The sequence below is a fragment of the Salvelinus namaycush genome, chromosome 3 (genome assembly GCF_016432855.1).
Source record: "Salvelinus namaycush isolate Seneca chromosome 3, SaNama_1.0, whole genome shotgun sequence".
Taxonomy (NCBI): domain Eukaryota; kingdom Metazoa; phylum Chordata; class Actinopteri; order Salmoniformes; family Salmonidae; genus Salvelinus; species Salvelinus namaycush.
In genome coordinates this window covers 67,648,802-67,671,977 of record NC_052309.1, presented here as the reverse complement: position 1 = coordinate 67,671,977, position 23,176 = coordinate 67,648,802, and the positions used below count along the sequence as shown (strand labels likewise).

Below are 23,176 nucleotides of genomic sequence, written 5' to 3'. Positions count from 1 at the left end.
GGCAAGAACCATCACATGAGAGCCGGTGATTGACATGCGCCCGCATTCGGAGAGATTGTCTTCCCGAGGGAAGAGGGCCCCGCCATCTGTCACTGCGCTCGCGCTCACACAGCCAGAAAAAGAGAGAAACTGAGACGGAGGCAATACGAGTGAAAGAGAGGAAACAGAAAAGTGGGCGAACAAAAATGTTTGTTGTAGACAACTGCAATTATTGGTGTATTTGCCTTTATTTTTTATTTTTGTACATTTAACCTAAGGGTTAAGTTAAACGATAGCATGCATAAAACAACGGTGCTCAAGGAGAGGGGGTTGGGGTGCATTTGCAGACCTGGGAACAGAAGGCGATATTGTTTATCTATTTATTTACCTAATTGAATGGCATTATAGTGATCTATTCAGGGGGAAAATAATCAAAACAAATAGCATTGCGCGCAGACTCTACGGGCAGAATGATCAATGAGACTCATCTTCAATAAAGACCGACAGACAGATAAATATAGGCTATTGAGACCCTATTGATTGTTTGTTATTTATAGGTGCTCGTGAGATGAGATCGGAGATTAGACGTGAGCACGGGTAGGAGAGATGACGAGGTTGCTTGAGCGCTGGTGTTTTCAGAGTGAGACGCTGAGGGGGGCCTGGGGGGCGAGCGAGCTCCAGTCCTCCTGCACAGCAACAACGATGGGGCCCAGGTGTGCGACCCCACCAGGGACGGGATAAGGGCGGGGATCGGTGAGGGAGGGGGCCAGGGGTTGGTTGGAGCTGGCATCTGTGCTGTTGCCCAGAGTGGGAGGAGCGTTGGCACACTAACCAAATCAATGGCGTTATAAATAAGAGAGCTGCAAGCCTGCAAATTCCTGCTTTTCTCTTCCCCACTTCTTGTGTCATTGGTATCTCTGAGTTATCTCTATTCCAAGTTCCAACTCCAATATCTCACCATTAGGCAGGCATTAGTGAAGTTAATCTGGGAAACGAGCTCTGTGACCACCAGGTCCAAGTTGGCATGCATGTGTCTGTCCATTGGCACAGCAATGACAGACCATTGAGAGGTGGGAAAAGGGACATTTTGAAGCAGGAAAATAGCACCATGGGTTCATGTCCTTGGACCAGGTTCTCCTCCAACTCCCCAGAGATCCCAGTTAGACACCCACCAGGGGAGGGTCACCTGCGGGGTCAGCAGTAGTGTGGCAACAGCTGTGGCTATGGGGGTCATGATTCTGCACATTCGATAATGTGTCCCATCCAGTCCCTGACGGTCCTGAGAGAGAGGATGGCATCCTGGCACCACTCCAAAGGTGGGGGATGGAAGGCATCACGTCAGGCCCTGCTGCCAGCCAAATCGTTGCCCTACCTCAGCAGCACTAGTGAGGCGGGAATGGAGGGCGGTGAGCACGGGTTGCCTTACCCGTGCATTTCAACAAGTCCCAATCATCCTTCAAATCACCTTGCCAAAAGAAATGGCAAATGTCAACAGCATCGTTTTAGCCAATGACAGGCTAAAGGAGACAACAAACATGGCGGCTGTAAACTGGTATTAGAATACTGGGAAGAGTTTATGCAAAATAATGTGTTCGTGTGTATGGATTTTCCCAGATCAAATCAAATCGAATTTTATTGGTCACATACACATGGTTAGCAGATGTTATTGCGAGTGTAGCAAAATGCTTGTGCTTGTAGTTCCGACAGTGCAGCAATATCTAAAATGTAATCTAACAATTCCACAACAACTACCTAAAGCACACAAATGTAAGTAAAGGAATGGAATAAGGATATATACATATAAATATATGGATGAGCAATGACAGAGCGGCATAGGCAAGATGCAATAGATGGTATAAAATACAGTATATACATATGAGATGAGTAATGCAAGATATGTAAATATTATTAAAGTGGCATTATTAAAGTGACTAGTGATCGATTTATTAAAGTGGCCAATGACTTCAAGTCTGTATGTAGGCAGCAGCCTCTCTGTGTTAGTGGTGGCTGTTTAACAGTCTGATGGTCTTGAGATATTAGCTTTTTTTCAGTCTCTCGGTCCCAGTTTTGATGCACCTGTACTGACCTCGCCTTCTGGATGGTAGCGGGGTGAACAGGCAGTGGCTCGGGTGGTTATTGTCCTTGATGGTCTTTTTGGCCTTCCTGTAACATCGGGTGCGTAGGTGTCCTGGAGGGCAGGTAGTTTGCCCCCGGTGATGCGTTATGGAGACCGCACCACCCTCTGGAGACAGCCTTGTGGTTGTGGGTGGGCAGTGATACAGCCCGACAGGATGCTCTTAATTGTGCATTTGTAAAAGTGTGTGAGGGGTTTAGGTGACAAGCCAAATTTCTCCAGCCTCTTGAGGTTGAAGAGGCGCTGTTGCGCCTTCTTCACCACACTGTCTGTGTAGGTGGACCATGTCAGTTTGTCCATGATATGTACTCTGAGGAACTTAAAACTTTCCACCTTCTCTACTGCTGTCCCATCGATGTGGATAGGGGGGGGGGGGGGTGCTCCCTCTGCTGTTTCCTGAAGTCCACAATCATCTCCTTTGTTTTGTTGACGTTGAGTGAGAGATTGTTTTCCTGACACCACACTCCGAGTGCCCTCACCTCCTCCCTATAGGCTGTCTCGTCGTTGTTGGTGATCAAGCCTATTACTGTTGTGTCGTCTACAAACTTGATGATTGAGTTGGAGGCATGCATGGCCACACAGTCATGGGTGAACAGGGAGTACAGGAGGGGGCTGAGCACACACCCTTGTGGGGCCCCAGTGTTGTGGATCAGCGAAGTGGAGATGTTGTTTCCTACCTTCACCACCTGGGGGTGGCCCGTCAGAAATTACAGGACCCAATTGCACAGGGCGTGGTTGAGACCCAGGGCCTCAAGCTTAATGATGAGCTTGGAGGGTACTATGGTGTTGAATGCTGAGCTATGAACAGCATTCTTACATAGGTATTCCTCTTGTCCAGATAGGATAGGGCAGTGTGCAGTGTGATGGCGATTGCATCGTCTGTGGACCTATTGGGGCGGTAAGCAAATTGAAGTGGGTCTAGGGTGTCAGGTAGGGTGAGGTGATATGATCCTTGACTTGTATCTCAAAGCACTTCATGATGATAGAAGTGAGTGCTACAGGGCGATAGTCCTTTAGTTCAGTTACCTTTGCCTTCCTGGGTACAGGAACAATGGTGGCCATCTTGAACTGGGGAACAGCAGACTGGGATAGGGAGAGATTGAATAGGTGCGTAAACACACCAGCCAGCTGATCTGCGCATGCTCTGAGGACGCGGCTAGGGATTCCGCCTGGGCCGGCTGACTTGCGAGTGTTAACGGGGTTAAATGTTTTACTCACGTTGGCCACGGAGAAGGAGAGCCCACAGTCCTTGGTAGCGGGCCGCGTCGGTGGCACTGTATTGTCCTCAAAGCGGGCAAAGAAGGTGTTTAGTTTGTCTGGAAGCAAGACGTCGGTATCCACGACGCGGTTGGTTTTCCTTTTGTAGTCCGTGATTGTCTGTAGACCCTGCCACATACGTCTCGTTGAATTGCAACTCAAATTTGTCTCTATACTGACATTTCGCTTGTTTGATTGCCTTGCGGAGGGAATAACTACACTGTTTGTATTCGGCCGTATTCCCAGTCACCTTTCCATGGTTAAATGCAGTAGTGCACGCTTATGAACCACCTGGGTGTTATCATTGTCTGTTGACGACCACCCAATATATACTATAATTTAGAGACCCTTCAATGGGTGTTTGCTCTATAAAGGGGTAGTCCTTTAGGTGCAACACTCACATGTACTTCAACACTGTGACTCTCATTGGCTGCAGTGGATTGGTTGGTCAGATTATCTACCACAGGGGTGTCAAAGTCTGTACCTGTCACCTCCCAGCGTACCACACTCCCACGATTCTGACCAGATTACACGTATTCCACTTTTCCGTCTGTGATGCAAGTCCTACACTGCAACTTCCACACACACACACACACACACACACACACACACACACACACACACCCTCCCCCGCCAGACTCCCAGACCCCATCTGCACTCTCCTCTCTCCAGCCTCCTAATTGCATATGCACAAATGCAAATGCCTATTAATTAATTACTTGACTAATTAGTGCAGTGGTATTAGAGAGCGATAAATCAAGTGGAGATGGGGCCGAGGATGAAGGGGCAGGATGAGGTCTGTGTGCAGCCAGCATCCACAATGAACACACACCAGGGGGAGTGCTGCTACTGCTCATCTGTGTGTGTATGTGCGCGCGTGTGTGTGTGTTTCTGTGTGCCCATAAGAGTGTGTGTGCACTGGAGCTTCCAAAAAATCATTAAAAGACTGAAGAAGTGAAGAGAAAAGAGCGAGTTTATGAATACAGAGAGTTTGTGGTTCAGCTCATGTATCAGTTTTGACGCTAATGGTAATGTAGCCTAGTTGAGAGGCATACAACAAACCTGGCAGCCCTGGCAGCTCTGTCTGTGTTTGTGTGTTTGTAGGTCTGCCAGGACACATCATAGGTGCCCATAGAGATCTCCGGTCTGAAATATTCATCCCTGTGCGCTCACCGCTCACCAAGACAGTGTGGTCCTAATTGCAGCATCAGACAGCTCCACCTCTCTGTCTCTGTGCTGCCTGGCTCTGGCTGCCTGGCTCTGGCTGCCTCTGGATACCAGCCGCATTTGTCTGTGTGTGGGTCCATGTGTGTCTGTCTGTCTGTATGGAGGTGGAGAAAGGTACTCACATTACTTTGTGCTTTGCTTACACTCCCTCTCTCTCTCTCTCTCTCCCTGTCTCACTCTCCCTCACTCTCTCTCTCTCCCCTTCTCTCTCTCTCCCCTTCTTTCTCTCTCCCTCTCTCTAGCTCTCCCCTTCTCTCTCAGTCTCTGTCTGTCTGTCTGTCTGTCTGTCTGTCTGTCTGTCTGTCTGTCTGTCTGTCTGTCTGTCTGTCTGTCTGTCTGTCTGTCTGTCTGTCTGTCTGTCTGTCTGTTTAGACTGCCTGACTGACTGGGTGTCTGTGTGTGTGTCTCTGTGTGTGTGGCTACAGGGTGTGCGTGGCTCAGGGATTCTTCATCAGTTCCCGTGCCAGACCATGCCCGGCCAAGCTGAACCATCTTATGGGATTTCTGCCTTTTAATTATAGTAACGATAGAGGATTAATTGTGGCAGTGGAAACAAGGGCCCATAGATTATTGATGATATGAGTGAGGGGCTTGGGGGTGTAGAGGGAGGGAGGGAGAAAGAGAGAGCGAAAGAGAGATATATAAAGAGAAAGAATGGGAGAGAGAAAAATAGGAGAGAGAGAGAAAGTGAGAAGGAGAGGGAGAGAGAGAAGGAGAGATAGGTAGGTAGAGAGAAAGAGAGAGCGGGAGAGAGAGAAAAAGAGAAGGAGAGAGAGGGGGACAGAAAGAGGGAGAGAGCGAGAGATAGCGCTAAATAAATCACTGCCTTAGTCACAGCCACCTCCTCTCCTCATAATGTCATAATGTCCACTGCCTGCTACAGTACCATGTCTAGATGTCAGTGTCGGGGGTTTATTCAAATGATCAAATATGAGGCAAAAGCGACATCTGTAGGATATTAAGTGACACTCCATCATGGCAGGGTTTCTGTTTGTTTCATTGCTGCATCTCCTTTTCTACCAGTAGATGGTGGACTTTGGACACAAAGTGTTCCTGCCGTGGATCTTTTCATCACTTCTTCCCCCTGCCTCGTCTGTAATCCACCACTCACAGTGGACCTGGTCCATGTCAACATGTGCTTTGTGATTCTCCCTTTTTCCCTATTCTGTTCCTCTCGCTCTCCCTCTTTCTCTGTCTCCCAGGGATTATCCCATTATTCGGTGAGTGCGCCGCTGTTGTCCTAACACATTCCAGATGGATGTAGGTCCAGGCCAGAGCTAGAGTACTCACTTTCTCAGTATGTTCAGTGTCTGGCTTTGTCATCATAATAGTCCTTATGGTACAATAATCTCTCTCTCTCTCTCTCTCTCTCTCTCTCTCTCTCTCTCTCTCGCTCTCTCTCTCTCTCTCTCTCTCTCTCTCTCTCTCTCTCTCTCTCTCTCTCTCTCGCTCTCTCGCTCTCTCGCTCTCTCGCTCTCTCGCTCTCTCGCTCTCTCGCTCTCTCGCTCTGTCTCTCTCTCTTTCTCGCTCTGTCTCTCTCTCTTTCTCGCTCTGTCTCTCTCTCTTTCTCGCTCTCTCTCTCTCTCTTTCTCGCTCTCTCTCTCCCTCTCTCTCTCTCTCGCTCTCGCTCTCGCTCTCGCTCTCTCTATCTCCCTTTCTCTCTATCTCGATCTCTCTAGCTCTCTCTCTATCTCTCCCTTTCTCTCTCTCAATTCAATTCAAGGGGCTTTATTGGCATGGGAAACATATGTTAACATTGCCAAAGCAAGTGAAGTAGATAATATACAAAAGTGGAAAAAAAAGAACAGTAAACATTACACTCACAGAAGTTACAAAAGAATAAAGACATTACAAATGTCATATTGTGTATATATACAGTGTTGTAACGATGTGGAAATGGTTAAAGTACAAAAGGGAAAATAAATAAACATAAATATGGGTTGTATTTACAAAGGTGTTTGTTCTTCACTGGTTGCCCTTTTCTTGTGGCAACCGGTCACAAATCTTGCTGCTGTGATGGCACACTGTGGCATTTCACCCAGTATAAATGGGAGTTTATCAAAATCGTGTTTGTCTCTCTCTCTCGCTTTCTCTCTCTCACGCTCTCTCTCTCTCTCTCTCACGCTCTCTCTCTCTCTCACTCAATTTTTTCAATTCAATTTGCTTTATTGGCATGACGTAACATTGTACATATTGCCAAAGCTTACTTTGGATATTTACAATATGAAAATAATAAGAATCAAAATTGTCAACGGGACAACAGTAACAACAATAACCAAGGGTCAAAATAACCATACATTCAACAATAACAATAAGCATACAGTAGAGGACATGTGCAGGTTGATTGGTCTGTCAGACACTGTCCCTCAACTTATGGCAGGCAGCAATGTAGTGCGCTGCCAACCCACAGCTCTCTGCGTCCTCCCCCAACAGGACGGGTAGCCTATCCTCATCAGAGAGGTCTTTGGAACCTTAAATAAGGGTTTCAAATTTGGGGAAATGACACTGTCTAATTGTTTTATATTTTTGGCATTTTGTCAGGAAATGCAGCTCTGTCTCAGGTTCTGCTGTTGTGCAGTGGTTGTGCAGTGGTTGTGCAGTGGTTGCACAGCCTTTCCTCGACAGCGAGCCAGGTTTTCCTGTGTCTACCCTTCTCAATGGCAAGGCTGTGCTCACTGAGCCTGTACTTTGTCAAGGTTTTTCTAAGGTTTTGATCAGTAACCATGGTCAAATAGTTAGCCACGGTGTACTGTCGATTTAGGGCCAGATAGCACTGCATTTTGCTTTGTGTTTTTGCTTGTGTTTCCCAATAAGCAATGTAGTTTAGTTTTGTTTTGATTGTGTTGTAATTTGTTTTATTCTGATTGATTGGATGTTCTTGTCCTGAGGCTTCAGTGTGTTATAGAACAGGTTTGTGAACTGAGCCCCTGTAACGGGTGTCGTCGTCTGAAGAGGAAGAATCGGACCAAAGCGCAGCGTGGTAAGTGTTCATGACTTTTATTTAAACTGAACACCAGAACAAAATAACAAAGTGCAAAACGAAACAGTCCTGTCAGGGGCAGAAAACACTCAACAGAAAATAACTACCCACAAAACACAGGTGGGAAAATGCTACCTAAGTATGGTTCCCAATCAGAGACAACGATAGACAGCTGTCCCTGATTGAGAACCATACCCGGCCAAAACAAAGAAATACAACACATAGAAAAATTAACATAGAATGCCCACCCCAAATCACACCCTGACCAAACCAAAATAGAGACATAAAAAGCTCTCTAAGGTCAGGTGTGTGACAGCCCCAGGACCAGCTGGATGAGGGGACTCTTTTCTTTGCTCAGCTCTTGGTGTTGCAGGGCTTGGTAATAATATGAGAGGGGGTCACTGTATTTTAGATGTTTCCAAAACTTAATCGCTCTTTTTTGAGTTTTAATTATTAGTGGATATTGGCCTAATTCTGCACTGCATGCATTGTTTGTAGTTTTCCTCTGGACATGTAGGAGAATCTTACAGAACTCTACATGCAGGGTTTAAATGGGATGTTTGTCCCATTTGGTGAAATCTTGTTTTGCAAGTGGACCCCACACCTCGCTGCCATAAAGTGCAATTGGTTCAGTGACACATTCAATTAGTTTTAGCCAAATTTTAATAGGTATTTCAATTTGAATTTGTTTTTTAATGGCGCAGAATGCCCTGCGTGCTTTCTCTCTCAGTTCATTTACTGCCTCATTAAGGTGTCCAGTTGAGCTTATTTTTAAACCTAAGTCGTTGTAGTGTGTGCAGTACTCTATATATTTTTTACCAATTGAGAACTTTGGTCTAATTCCCTGAGATCTGAGATCTTTCGCTCTCACTCCCTCTCTCACTCTCTCTCTCTCTCCCTGTCTCACTCTCCCTCACTCTCTCTCTCTCTGTCTCACTCTCTCACACACTCTGTCTCTCCCCTTCTCTCTCTCTCCCCTTCTTTCTCTTTCCCTCTCTCTAGCTCTCCCCTTCTCTCTCAGTGTCTGTCTGTCTGTCTGTCTGTCTGTCTGTCTGTCTGTCTGTCTGTCTGTCTGTCTGTCTGTCTGTCTGTCTGTCTGTCTGTCTGTCTGTCTGTCTGTCTGTCTGTCTGTCTGTCTGTCTGTCTGTCTGTCTGTCTGTCTGTCTGTCTGTCTGTCTGTGTCTGTCTGTGATCTCATAGTGGTGCTTGTACTCATGTTACCATATCATATACCATTATGGTGTGTGTGTGTTTCTACTTGCACGCATGACCGTATGCATATTCATCTGGTTCCCACAGTGCCATCCCTGTACTGACAGACAGGCCAGTAGATAGTGCCTAAACAATGGTCTGTCTCATCCTCAGTCCAGGAGCAAGGCAGGAGATACACAGGTGGATTTGAACTAGCTGCCTCACCTGTCCAGTGCTACCTTCCCATACCCTATAACGACCACATGATCAGAATCATTGTATGATGTGAACACGTAGTTAATATTTGCCAGCTGTGATGCGTCAGCGATGTAGGTAATGTAGGTGGAGAGCAGAGGGATGAGTTTAAGTGAGGACTGATAAACACTCTCTTTCTGTGTGACCTGTTATAAATTATGAGAACACCTGCCGTCCTGGGACAAAGCCTCTCTGTGATCCTTAGAAATGAATGATTTCACATTTTACGTTGCTGTTGACGTCCAAACCCCAGGTGCTTCAGCTTATTACCAACAGAACACTTGGCTGGCGCTCATGAGGAATTAGGGTGGGGCAGGTTTGGACCCGACTGAGTGGGGGTGTGGATTATAGTTTCAATGGTCCATTACCTTTCCATAGCCTTGCCATCTCCATGTACGCAGGTATCTACGTTTCTTTACATCGTATGATCTTCTCTGTTAACAGGACCAGCCACAGAGGTTCTATAGTTGACTATTACGTCATTATATGGGACCAGCTCTCAAACCTCCACTCTTCTTAGTCTGAGCTCATTGAGCCAGAGCAGAGCTGAGCTGAGCATGGCTGAACTTGCCTCTGGGGGGCTGTAATAACTTTGGGGAGAAGCACTGTCAACCCCTGCCCTATTGGCTGTCACATGGATAGAGATACCCATTTACGAGAGGGTAGAGTTACATACTTGTCCAGTCTGTCATAGGAGATGCATTCTTCTCTCTCTGTGTGTGTGTTTATGTGTGTTCCCTGCAGCAGCCAGAGTAATTTCCAGGAGTTTTATGGCGGATTTCTGTTTTTTGTATTCTCTTTCCAGGATGTCTGGCTCTAATTCTGCCAAGATCATAGCCGAATGGCCCCTGGCTCTTTCACTCTTACATGCTAACAGAGGAGGTAGATGTGTGCAGAGAAGGATGAGGCCAAACCCTCTAAAGCCATGCTTCTCAACTTGTTTTGCCTCGGGACCCAAATTGAACCAGGTTGTCTCAGCTGGACCCAATATTCTCATTACGAAAAATGATCGCCAAAATACAATCTGGAAAACTATTTGTAATGCTATATTGATAGTAAATGTAGCAAGTATATGACATGGGAACAACATTCCCACCTCTTTCATTGCCAATAATACACGTTTTCTGATATTCTTAATGAAGAACGATAATAAACTCAGGCCCGGAGTAATGCAGGGGCTTACCGGGGCCGAAGCCCCAGGACCAAGGCCCGTGGGGGATCCAAAGGCCCGCAACTACTAAACTTCAGCCATCGAAGAGAAGTGGGACAACATTCCACAGGCCACAATCAACAGCCTGATAAACTCTATGCAAAGGAGATGTGTCGAGCTGCATGAGGCAAATGGTGGTCACACCACATACTGACTAGTTTCTGATCCACGCCCCTACCTTTCTTTTAAGGTATCTGTGACCAACAGATGCATATCTGTATTCCCAGTCATGTGAAATCCATAGAGTAGGGCCTCATTTATTTATATCAATTGACTGATTTCCTTATGTGAACTGTAATGCAGTTAAAATGGTTGAAATTATTGCATGTTGCGTTTATATTTTTGTTCAGTGTATATATACAGTATATATATTTATATTTTACTCAGACATCCGTGACCCGTTCAAAACCTCCCGTGACCCACAAGTTGAGAATCGCTGCTCTAAAGCCCACTGATGAACTTCCGATCTGTCCTCCCACATGTAAGCAGAGTGAATAACACGGCTGGCAGCGTTCCTCCTCTGACTGGCCCCCTCTGTCACCTAGTTGCACTCCTCCTCCACCAACCGCTGTGCTGTCTCCCTCATCCCACTCCCACTCCCACTCCCAACCCAATACAACCAAAGTCCTTCCCTGACCAGGGGCCAAATCCACCCAGCTTGTACGCTGATGTGTCCGAGATGTTGTTTTAGTGGCAAAGGTGCATAAAGATGGCAGCCCCCCATGTACTTACCACGAATGCCTTGTTTGCTCAGTTCGCCATCTTGTACATTGCTCTTCGTCGCTCTTTTTTTTTTGTACACCGGCTTTTGCACAGTATACATGATCCCAAATCTAGCTCCAAGACAGTTGCAATTTGAAAAAAAACGATTTACCGGCACATTGAACCATGTCGTGCGCTGTCGTTGAAGAACTCTGTCGGACCAGTGGTAAAAACAATGACGTAACATCGGAATTCCTCCATCTTTATGCACCTTCGCCGTTGAACCATCTCAGCGCCTGATTCGCAGCTCTCTGTGGAACAGAACAGAACAGGAATGAGACTGTTAACATTCTTCCTGCATCCTAAGATCTGGTTCTTTATGGAAATTCATTAGATGAGTACCCAGCATGCCATGAGTCACCATCAGATATTCATAGCACCACTGTTCACTAAATTAGCCAGCCAGTCATAGCACATGCCTCTCTGCCTCCATGCCTGATGCTGATTCTTCTGCATCTGTCATGATTTATTCCTTGTTTTGCTCGGTCACCTCTCTGTTTTTCATCCTTTCTTTCTTCCTTTCCACTCTCTATATCCCGTTGTGTCTCTATTTCTCCCTGTTTGTCCCCCCCCTGCTCTCTCTCTTTCTCCTCCCCCTCTCTCCCTCTGAGAGCACAAATCTCTCATTCACAAACAGAGGCCAAAAGAAGCTCAGCTGATGGGATGAGATTATCTTTTTTTTCTGATTACAAATCAACGTCAGCTTAAATATATACAAAAACACAACTCCCCCCCCCTCCGGTCCATCTCTTCCCTCCCTCACTCTAGCTTCCTCCGCCCCCTCCCTGCCTCTGTCCCACCCCCTTCTCTCTCTCTCTCTCTCTCTCTCTCTCTCTCTCTCTCTCTCTCTCTCTCAGCTCTAAGGACGTGTCTCAATTACTCTTGTTGCACAGGTTGTGAGCGAGGGAAAGAGAGGGAGGAGAGAGAGAGAGATAAACACACACCACCTAGAACGTCAAACAAGAGTAAGTGTCAGACAGAAACAGGCAGAGAGGAAGAAGGGAGGGAACAGGGGAGATAAAGGATAGGAGAAATAGCTGACCGTGAGTGAAAGAGGAGAGCGACAAAGATAAACAAAGAGAACTCCATCTGTTTTGTTTTTGAAAGGAGACAGTGGCAGAGAGGTGTATATATATATATATATATATATAGAGAGAGAGTGAGGTAGACCCAGCAGAAGCAGGACAGCTGTACAGTGTGTTGTGTTGGGACCTTCCTCCAGGGAGCCTAGTGGAGCAGAGCTTGGTGCCTGGTGAGAGAGTGACCCCCCCGGGACATAGACACAGCCATGGATCCCTCTGCGTCGGATGAGGTTGGGGACGAGTGCAAGGAGAGCAGGAAGATCCACTTTGCTGTGCAGTCCTCGGCACCCACCCAACTGGACCCCCGGCAAGTAGAGATGGTAAGTGAGAGAATTGGTTTGACCCGGGTAGAACAGTGTCTGTGTGTGTACAGTCAGTATGTGTTTAGCTTGTCCTCAGTTACCTATGTGTGTGTGTGTGTGTTCATCGTGTTCTGTGTGTGTTGCGTCTGATCTGTGTGTCTAGTGTGCTTTCTTGTATGCATCATCAGTTTCTCGTGTTACGCACGTGTGCTACAGATGTTCGACCTCACAGCCAAGCTGCGGGATATAACTTATAGTTGATCATGGTCATTGTCAGGATTGGAACTTGTGTTTTACCAGACTGGGACAAACTACGCCATATTGGACCGTCAGTCTCATCTGCAGTGTGACTTCTCTTTTTTGTTGTTGTATCTTGATCTGTGGCCTGATCCTCTCTTTTTCCGCCACACGGTTGAGAACACAGTGTTGTCATCTCCTTCTCTGCTGTTTCTCATACTTTTGTCTTCGGGCCGATTTAACTATGTGTCCCGTTGTCGCTGAATGTTATCACTGTGGCCAGTTAAACCGTATAAAAGTCAACCATGCTTTGTTATATCGTTGTAGTCACAGAACTGTAGTTAATGATTATACAAGTGACTAATATTTGTCTTGGTCTGACAGATTTTCTTTTGGACTGATTGTCCTTCTAACTTCACTTCTTCTATTCACTGCTCAGTTTGTACAGTCTGTTTCCCTGTCTTGCCTGGTTCTTTTCTGCCGTTTGCCTGTAGTCATAAAAGATGGAACGGGACAATTCTGGTTCTTCTCCTTGGCCCTGCAGCCTGTCGACAGTGTGTTCAATTTTAGTCCAGGAGAAAGTGGGTCAAAGTAGGAGTTGGTTGATGCTGTGTGAGATCCAGGCCAGTGGCTCAGCCTCAAAAGATGCAGAGAGAGAGAGCGCGAGAGAGAGAGAGAGAAATAGAGAGAGAGGAAGACAAGAACGCTATACGATGAAGGAGTGTAGAGAAAAAGGCACAACCTGTTTTCTCTCACTTTCACCTGTCTGGTGTCAGTCTGCTGTCCCTGTTACAGAGCTCTATCTCACATCAGCTAATAGTTTGGCACCGTCTCCATGCTTTAGCCTGATTGAATCACTTACACTGTACAGTCTCTGACTCAAGGGCACGACTGCAGCACTCAAATATCTTGGGATGTGAACCCAAGATCTCCTCTCCCTGTCCAACGGCCTTCTCTGCTTCAGCCCTGAAACCCTCTCTCTCTCTTAGAGAAGTGTTAAAACCCTCTGGTCTGTTAGTCAACGTTTTTCTGTTTTCTGTTGATGGCTCTCTTTCTTCCTTTTTCTCAGAGGAACTGTTGCTCAATCTCCCCTTACATCAGATGTTGTGATAGATGATTTCTCTCAGCCTGCAGCTGCAGGCAGGCTGACCCTGGCCTTTGCCTTTGGCCAGAGCCTCCTGTGGGGCCAGCTGGCTGGCCTGCCCCCGCACCCTCCATGGGGCATCGTGTCTGGCTGGCACCCCCATCCGGAGAGCAGAGGCTGGGGTCATCTGGTTTATTTGAAAGCAGTTCAGATAGTTTACAGTAAAGTCCACAGTAACATTCACATCTAAAGAGAGGTGCAGGTTAAATGGTGCTGACTGTTGTTACGACTCTCGTCGAAAGGAGTGGACCGAAGCGCAGTGTGGAAAGTGTTCATGATTTTTATTTTCAAAAAACACTCAAACAAAATAACCAAAGTGGAAACGAAAGCGCACAGTTCTCAGGCACAGACCACAAAACAGAAAACAAGATCCCACAAAACCCAAAAGGAAAATGACAACTTATTCATGATCCCCAATCAGAGACAACGATAGACAGTTGCCTCTGATTGGGAAACACACACACACACGACAAAAAACAAAGAAATAGAAAACATCGACTTTTCCCACCCGAGTCACACACACCCGTGACAACTGTACTCTACTCTGGGAGGGGCTCCATGAAGGGACTGCTGTCTGTGAGTTGTGTTGTTTGTGTGTGTGTGATTGAATGTAAGTACCCATGTGTACGAGCTAACTTGTGTGTTTGTGGGCGAGTGTTGAGGTGTGTGTAGTTACTATACCACACAAGCATACTGTCACAGGAACAACAAAAGGGAGTTTGGGAAGAGTGGAGGATGTTTCACAGCTGTGTGTGTGTGTATTACTGAAGATACAATCTAGCAGTGGTTAGTTTTGGGGCCCCAGGGACAATGGGGTGGGCATAGTTAATGAGACCCTCATTATCCCACAGCATTAAACACATCCACGCATGTATACAAACACACAAACACACCCAAGGCCAGTGTTTGCTAAGGGGGTGTAACGGGTGTCCTCCTCTTCTTCCGAAGAAGAGGAGGAGTAGGGATTGGACCAAAGCGCAGCGTGATAATTGGACATAATGAAGTTTATTAAAGAAAAGACGAAACCCGAAAACACTTCAACAAACTACAAAATAACAAACGAACGTAGACTGACCTAAAACATGAGAACTTACATATAACACGAAGAACGCACGAACAGGTACAGACTACAACAAACGAACGAACAAACCGAAACAGTCCCGTATGGTGCAACATACACAGACACGGAAGACAACCACCCACAAACAAACAGTGTGAACAGCCTACCTTTATATGGTTCTCAATCAGAGGAAACGTCAAACACCTGTCCCTGATTGAGAACCATATAAGGCTAATTACTACTGACCTAAACATAGAAACACAAAACATAGAATGCCCACCCCAACTCACGCCCTGACCAACTAAACACATACAAAAACAAGAGAAAACAGGTCAGGAACGTGACAGGGGGTTTGATACACAAATCACTTCAATTATGTTAGCGCCCCAGTTTTAATGACAGCTATCAACTCTAACTACATAGACTGCAGTACAGTTAGTATACAAAACTAGCAGAGACCCATAGGAGCCATTTACCCTGAAGCACAGCTAACATGATTTAACAAACAGCACCGTCACAATGACCGGTTGTATACTACCTCAGGGTTGTTTCCATGACGACCGACCGCACAGCAACGTTCCACAGCCTCCCTCACAGATCACCTCTGAAAGGTCACTGTTTTAATGGAGGAATGTCTCCGTGTGGTTGGGTCGTTTGCATAGGCGCTAGCTTGCACATGTGTCAATGTATGAGTGGCTCCAGGATCCCGATTTCTGTGCCCTGGACCTGAGTCAGACAGAGAGAGAGCGAGAGAGCGAGAGAGAGAGAAAGAGCACAGAAACATGCCCCACGATAAGGTGACCAGAATTTGGATATGAAAACCGTACATTTTTGTTGTAGCTAGCGGCGCGAAAAAATTATAAAAACAATGTCATGGAACTATATTTAATACATTTTCACTATAGTCCCTTCAAATACTTGTAGTAATTATAACACAGTAATGGATTACCCATCCTAGACTATCTAGTAGTTTTCAAGTTTGGTTCAGTGGTTAAAATGTATCACTGATCAAATGTTTGGCTGAACATTCTCATAAAAGGGCTATGGCGAAGCCACGGGAGCAAACAAGTTTGGTACAGGGACAGACAACATTTTTACATGCAAATCTGATTGGATACAGCGTTGGATTATTGAAATATCAGACTCAATTTAACTCCAGAGTTGCTTTTTTCTTTCTGAGGGCCAATCGGGGACATTTCTGGGGACAGCTCTGGTCGGGGACAGCTCACCAAAATCGGGGACTGTCCCAAGAAATCGGGGACGTCTGGTCGCCCTACCGCATGGCCTCATTCACACTTAACACTCAGACCAACTAGACAGACCCCAGCACGTCCACTGGCTTGGTACACGTGTAGGCTATGACCACTCAACATCTGTTTTAGGGAAACTTCATGCAGATAAGATTTGTTTTTCTTGACAGTCGTTTCAACATTAGATGTGTCCATCCACGCTCTAAGATTTTCCCAAATGAAATGTACGATTTTAATAGGGAAAAATGTAATGCAACTCTTGTGTCACAAAAGTCATTGTGGTGGCCTACAGTACTGGATCAACAGCACATAGCAGCGTGTTTTTAACCTCTGTATTCCCCCATGTAATGCTCTGGGAGGGACTGGTGTGGGGGAATGTTCATAATGGACACAGATTAGGGTCATCGGTCAGACTGAGAGGCTCCAGTTGATTCACTCACAGTGAGTCGGCCCGTCCCATCCGTCTATGGACTAAACACACAACACGAGCCCTCTCCATACTAATCCTAATGTCAATCCACCTCTGATCCTATGGATTGATAGATAAACTCAGGGGACCAAGGGTATCAAAGTACACCAAAGGGCAACAACCGCCCGGTCACCTATTTTAGGTCCAATCTAAATGAATCCAGCAGATGGGATAGAGAGACTCTGTTGGGGTGGAAGGGTGAAAACCCTCGCCCCACCTCACTCTCCTGAGTTACGTGCCCTTCCTCTGGCTGGGCGTCACACAGCAACCTTTGGTTCAGCGAGTGTTTGTGTGGTAACACTGTGGATCTGATGGACTGTCAATATGCACTCCTAACCAGAGCTTCTCAGCGGAGAGCACAGAGCATTCTGGGTTGGTAAGACATCATGATCATTTAGGCTGCATGTGTGTGTCATGTCACCGGAGTGGGTTCTAATCCAGAGGTGATTCGTTAATGCAGTTTATCTGCCAATGGGCTGTTTCTAACGATGAGTATTCCTGTAAATTAAAATAGTAGTGAAATATTTTATGCTTATTAAGGTGTTGCATTAGTTATACCTCATTCACAAAAAAAGGCAGTGCTTTCCCCCCCTCTCTAACATCATCACCAGAGCTCTTGTTGATGAGTGTCTTGTTATCAATAACAGCATTAGTGGAATTGATTTGGCTGGTGTGATCAAAGCACTATGGATTGCCAAATGTGTGATACATTACAAAGTAACAGCTGTTATTAATTATATACTATTGTCCCACAGTAACAACAAAAAATATAGAACACAATGGCTTAATCATGCCCATACCAATAAGGCCTTATTTTTTTTTACTTACACCATTTTGTTTTGTTGTGTTAATTTGAAGTGTGCGTCTGTATGTCTACCTTAACCTCTCTGCGCTACAGATCCCTTTAGCGGGATGATTTTCCTAAACAACCGCTGAATTGCAGGGCGCAAAATATTACTAAAAATATTTATAATCATGCAATCACAAGTGAAATATACCAAAACACAGCTTAGCTTGTTGTTAATCCACTTATCGTGTCAGATTTTGAAAATATGCTTTACAGCGAAAGCAATCCAAGCTTTTGTGAGTGTATCAATTAATGCTAGAACAGCCAGCCCCAAATTAGCATGGTCACGAAAGTCAGAAAAGCAATAAAATTAATCTCTTACCTTTGATAATCTTCGGATGTTTGCACTCACGAGACTCCCAGTTACACAACAAATGTTATTTTTGTTCGATAAATATTACTTTTATAACAAAAAAACGCCATTTGGGTTGCGCGTTATGTTCAGAAAACTACAGCCTCGTTCCGTTCGGCGAAAATTCCAAAAAGTATCCGTAATATTCGTAGAAACATGTCAAATGTTTTTTATAATCAATCTTCAGGTTGTTTTTAACATACATAATCGATAATATTTAAACCGGACCGTAACCTATTCAATAAAAGAGAGAAAGAAAATGGAGAGCTACCCCTCTCGCGCGCAGGAACTAATCAAAGGACACCTGACTAGTTTTGAAAAATCTCGCTCATTTTTCAAAATAAAAGCCTGAAACTATGTCTAAAGCCTGGTCACAGCCTGAGGAAGCGATTGGAAAAGGAATCTGGTTGATACCCCTTTAAATGGAAGAAAGACGGGAAATGAAACACAGATTTAAAAAAAATCACTTCCGGGTTAGATTTCCTCAGGTTTTCGCCTGCAAAATCAGTTTTGTTATACTCACAGACAATATTTTGACAGTTTTGGAAACGTTGGAGTGTTTTCTATCCTAATCTGTAAATTATATGCATATTCTACGATCTGGACCTGAGAAATAGTCCGTTTACCTTGGGAACGTTTTTAAAAAAATAAAAAAAATCTGACCCTAGCGTCAAGAAGTTAAAGAGCAACTGCCTCTAAAAAACAACTTCTCATTTAGATATTGGCCTATGTGGCGTCGATATGAGTCAGACACAGTTATTCTACTGTCAAAATTGGCCACACTACAAAGTGTAAATAGGATAATTTTGGTCATCAAGTCAGTCTCGTCCAAAATTTAGTTTTGTGAGACTTGTGGTCTTGACGTACATTAAGGTTGGGTTTGTTTCAATCCTGCCCACAGCTGGCAGCACACAAGTAATCATCAATTCGGAGTGTAGCTTTAGGTGACGCAATCGTGGTAAATTTGGGTTGACTTTGGATATCACTATGGGGCTAGATAGGGACCATTGGTAAATTACACAATGTACATGCGACAATATATTACATTTGAATATCTCCAAATTTCAATGACTTAAAACCTCAAACCAACTATAAATTGTAGGAATTCATATACAAATTTGGAAAGCATTTCATGACAAAACTGCAAGGTTTGCCCCCTACCCTAGAGAAGTTTTAAGAGGCATTCGAAGAAGACAAAAAGGATCCATCAAACACATTATTTTGGTGTGTCATCATAGGGGTCTCTGACTTGTGATCACGCTCGCTCAGGTGGAACAAACTTTAAACTTGTGCCATTTTTCAATGCTGAATTGAATGTCATTGAGAAAACAGAAAGGTGTCATAATGTATTTTTTCGCTAACATCCTTTCAGAATTTAAAAGTCATCCAAGAAGTAATCATCTATTTTTTTCCCAAAAAGTATCTGTAATCTGATTACAATCTTTTTTGCTGGTAACGTAACCGATACAGTATTTATTTTAGAATCAGATTACATGTTATCAGTTACTCCCCAACCCTGGCTGTGAGGGTGTACATTTGCATATCTAGATTCGATCTTATTCTATTAGGAAAGTGAATCCCATACTAATACTGCTCCTCTTTTTAATTGAAACTCATTGATAGACTATTATTAATAAACTCAGGCTGATTGATATTCTGTTGTCCTTTACATGCTTCCTATGATCAATCTTTTCCATGTGGCTTCTCTCTCTCATTATTTAACTGTAGTCAATATGGATGTTTCTCTCTTGTGTAGTGTAGCAGACCTATTCCTTTTGTGTGACTGTATGTAGTCATACTTGTGTGTGCCTGTCCTCTGAGTCTGCAGGTGTTGTATAAACAGGTGAAGCACAAATATTGAAAGTAGGCAGAGTGATTTGTGGTGTGATGACACTGCACACAGTCATCAAAAGATCAACCAGAGAGCACTTCAAGAGCATGGGGGCTTATTATGATGTAACGTGTGTGTGTGTGTGTGTGTGTGTGTGTGTGTGTGTGTGTGTGTGTGTGTGTGTGTGTGTGTGTGTGTGTGTGTGTGTGTGTGTGTGTGTGTGTGTGTGTGTGTGTGTGTGTGCGCATGCGTGCGTGCACTGTTAAAATGCTACCACCCAACCCTGTGTTATGATAAACGAGCTCCCTGTTGCCTGTTGGATTTGGGTACACACATATACAACACTGCAACAGCGCTCTCCATAAATCACACCTAGCACGGCCTACCTAAATGTCAACTCCATAGGAATTAACATTACATCCTGTGAAATGATTACCCAATGCCTCTGAATATAATTTCAGTAAAATGCATTAATTTACATAATCTCAGACCCTATTCTAAACATGCACATCCACGTAGTAGGTTGTCTTGTGCACTCTTGTACTACCCATCCACTCCAGTCAGTCAGTCAGCCAGCCTGTGAGCTACAGGCTCTCAGCAGTGCACCCTGCTGCTGTGACAATAACAGCAGTACCATTTCCGTTGAGGGGAGAGAGAGGAAGGATTATGATCTTACAGCTCTGTTGCAAACAACAGTGGTGGGGGTCTGGATCTGTCATGCTAGCTGATCCTACCAGGAGTGGATCAGAGGGTTCGGTCAGTACCAGGACTAAGAACTGTTGACAGGGGTCTGGGTTTACAGTGGCAAGAAAAAGTATGTGAACCCTTTGGAAATACCTGTATTTCTGTATAAATTGGTCATACAATTTGATCTGATCTTCATCTAGGTCACAACAATAAACGAAACACAGTCTGCTTAAACGAATAACACATAAGCAATTATACGTTTTCATGTCTTTATTGAACACACCGTGTAAACATTCACAATGCAGGGTGGAAAACTATGTGAACCCTTGGATTTAATAACTGATTGACCCTCCTTTGGCAGCAATAACCTCAACCAAACGTTTTCTGTAGTTGCGGATCAGATTTGCACAACGGTCAGGAGGAATTTTGGACTATTCCTCTTTACAGAACTGTTTCAGTTTAGCAATATTCTTGGGATGTGGTGTGAACTGCTCTCTTGAGGTCATGCCACAGCATCTCAATCGGGTTGAGGTCAGGACTCTGACTGGGCCACTCCAGAAGTCGTATTTTCTTCTGTTAAAGCCATTCTGTTGTTGAGTTACTTCTGTGTTTTGGGTCGTTGTCCTGTTGCATCACCCAACTTCTGCTGAGCTTCAATTGGCGGACAGATAGCATAACATTCTCCTGCAAAATGTCTTGATAAACTTGGGAATTCATTTTTCCGTCGATGATAGCAAGCTGTCCAGGCCCTGAGGCAGCAAAGCAGCCCCAAACCATGATGCTCCCTCCATCATACTTTACAGTTGGGATGAGGTTTTGATGTTGGTGTGCTGTGCTGTGCCTTTTTTCTCTCCACACATAGTGTTGTGTGTTCCTTCCAAACAGCTCAACTGTAGTTTCATCTGTCCACAGAATATTTTGCCAGTAGCTCTGTGGAACATCCAGGTGCACTTTTGCAAACTTCAGACGTGCAGCAATGTTTATTTTGAACAGCAGTGGCTTCTTCCGTGGTGTCCTCCCATGAACACCCTTCTTGTTTAGTGTTTTACGTATCGTAGACTCATCAACAGAGATGTTAGCATGTTCCAGAGATTTCTGTAAGTCTTTAGCTGACACTCTAGGATTCTTCTTAACCTCATTGAGCATTCTGCGCTGTGTTCTTGCAGTCAACTTTGCAGGACGGCCACTCCTAGGGAGAGTAGCGACAGTGCTGAACTTTCTCCATTTATAGACAATTTGTCTTTTTTATTTATTTTTATTTAATCTTTATTTAACCAGGTAGGCTAGTTGAGAACAAGTTCTCATTTGCAACTGCGACCTGGCCAAGATAAAGCAAAGCAGTTCGACACATACAACAACACAGAGTTACACATGGAATAAACAAACATACAGTCAATAATACAGTATAAAAAGTATATTTACAGAATGTGCAAATGAGGTAGGATAAGGGGGGTAAGGCAATAAATAGGCCATGGTGGCGAAGTAATTACAATATAGCAATTAAACACTGGAATGGTAAATGTGCAGAAGATGAATGTGCAAGTAGAGATACTGGGGTGCAAAGGAGCAAGATAAATAAATACATTAATACAGTATGAGGATGAGGTAGTTGGATGGGCTATTTACAGATGAGCTATGTACAGGTGCAGTGATCTGTGAGCTGCTCTGACAGCTGGTGCTTAAAGCTAGTGAGTGAGCCTCAGTGTTTTTTGCAGTTCATTCCAGTCATTGGCAGCAGAGAACTGGAAGGAAAGGCGGCCAAAGGAAGAATTGGCTTTGGGGGTGACCAGTGAGATATACCTGCTGGAGCGCGTGCAACGGGTGGGTGCTGCTATGGTGATCAGTGAGCTGAGATAAGGCAGGGCTTTACCTAGCAGAGACTTGTAGATGACCTGGAGCCAGTGGGTTTGGCGACGAGTATGAAGCGAGGGCCAGCCAACGCGAGCATACAGGTCGCAGTGGTAGGTAGTATATGGGGCTTTCGTGACAAAATGGATGGCACTGTGATAGACTGCATCCAATTTGTTGAGTAGAGTGTTGGAGGCTATATTGTAAATGACATCGCCGAAGTCGAGGATTGGTAGGATGGTCAGTTTTACGAGGGTATGTTTGGCAGCATGAGTGAAGGATGCTTTGTTGCAAAATAGGAAGCCGATTCTAGATTTAATTTTGGATTGGAGATGCTTAATGTGAGTCTGGAAAGAGAGTTTATAGTCTAACCAGAAACCTAGGTATTTGTAGTTGTCCACATATTCTAAGTCCGAACCGTCCAGAGTAGTGATGCTGGACGGTTGGGCAGGTGCGGGCAGCGATCGGTTGAAGAGCATGCATTTAGTTTTACTTGCATTTAAGAGCAGTTGAAGGCCACGGAAGGAGCGTTGTATGGCATTGAAGCTCGTCTGGAGGTTAGTTAACACAGTGTCCAAAGAAGGGCCAGAGGTATACAGAATGGTGTCGTCTGCGTAGAGGTGAATCAGAAAATCACCAGCAGCAAGAGCGACATCATTGATGTATACAGAGAAGAGAGTCTACCCGAGAATTGAACCCTGTGGCACCCCCATAGAGACTGTCAGAGGTCCGGACAACAGGCCCTCCGATTTGACACACTGAACTCTATCAGAGAAGTAGTTGATGAACCAGGCGAGGCAATCATTTGAGAAACCAAGGCTGTTCAGTCTGCTGATAAGAATGTGGTGATTAACAGAGTCGAAAGCCTTGGCCAGGTCGATGAATACGGCTGCACAGTAATGTCTCTTATCGATGGCGGTTATGATATCGTTTAGGACCTTGTGCAGCCGTACTTCCTGGCTGAGGTGCACCCATGACCAGCTTTGAAACCAGATTGCATAGCGGAGAAAGTACGGTGGCATTCGAAATGGTCAGTAATCTGTTTGTTAACTTGGCTTTCAAAGACTTTAGA

General features: G+C 44.9%; 1 protein-coding gene across 1 annotated transcript in view; it reads left to right on the top strand.

The window, feature by feature from the left end:
* The first annotated feature begins 11,845 nt into the window (after positions 1 to 11,845).
* Positions 11,846 to 23,176, top strand: part of LOC120035669 (protein phosphatase 1 regulatory subunit 1B-like) — a 41,680-nt gene continuing 30,349 nt past the window's right edge. The window contains exons 1-2 of the mRNA XM_038982240.1: positions 11,846 to 11,960; positions 12,218 to 12,397. Of these exons, the coding sequence (XP_038838168.1) occupies positions 12,284 to 12,397 (114 nt within the window). The 5' untranslated portion in view covers positions 11,846 to 11,960; positions 12,218 to 12,283. The remainder of the gene's footprint in view (positions 11,961 to 12,217; positions 12,398 to 23,176) is intronic.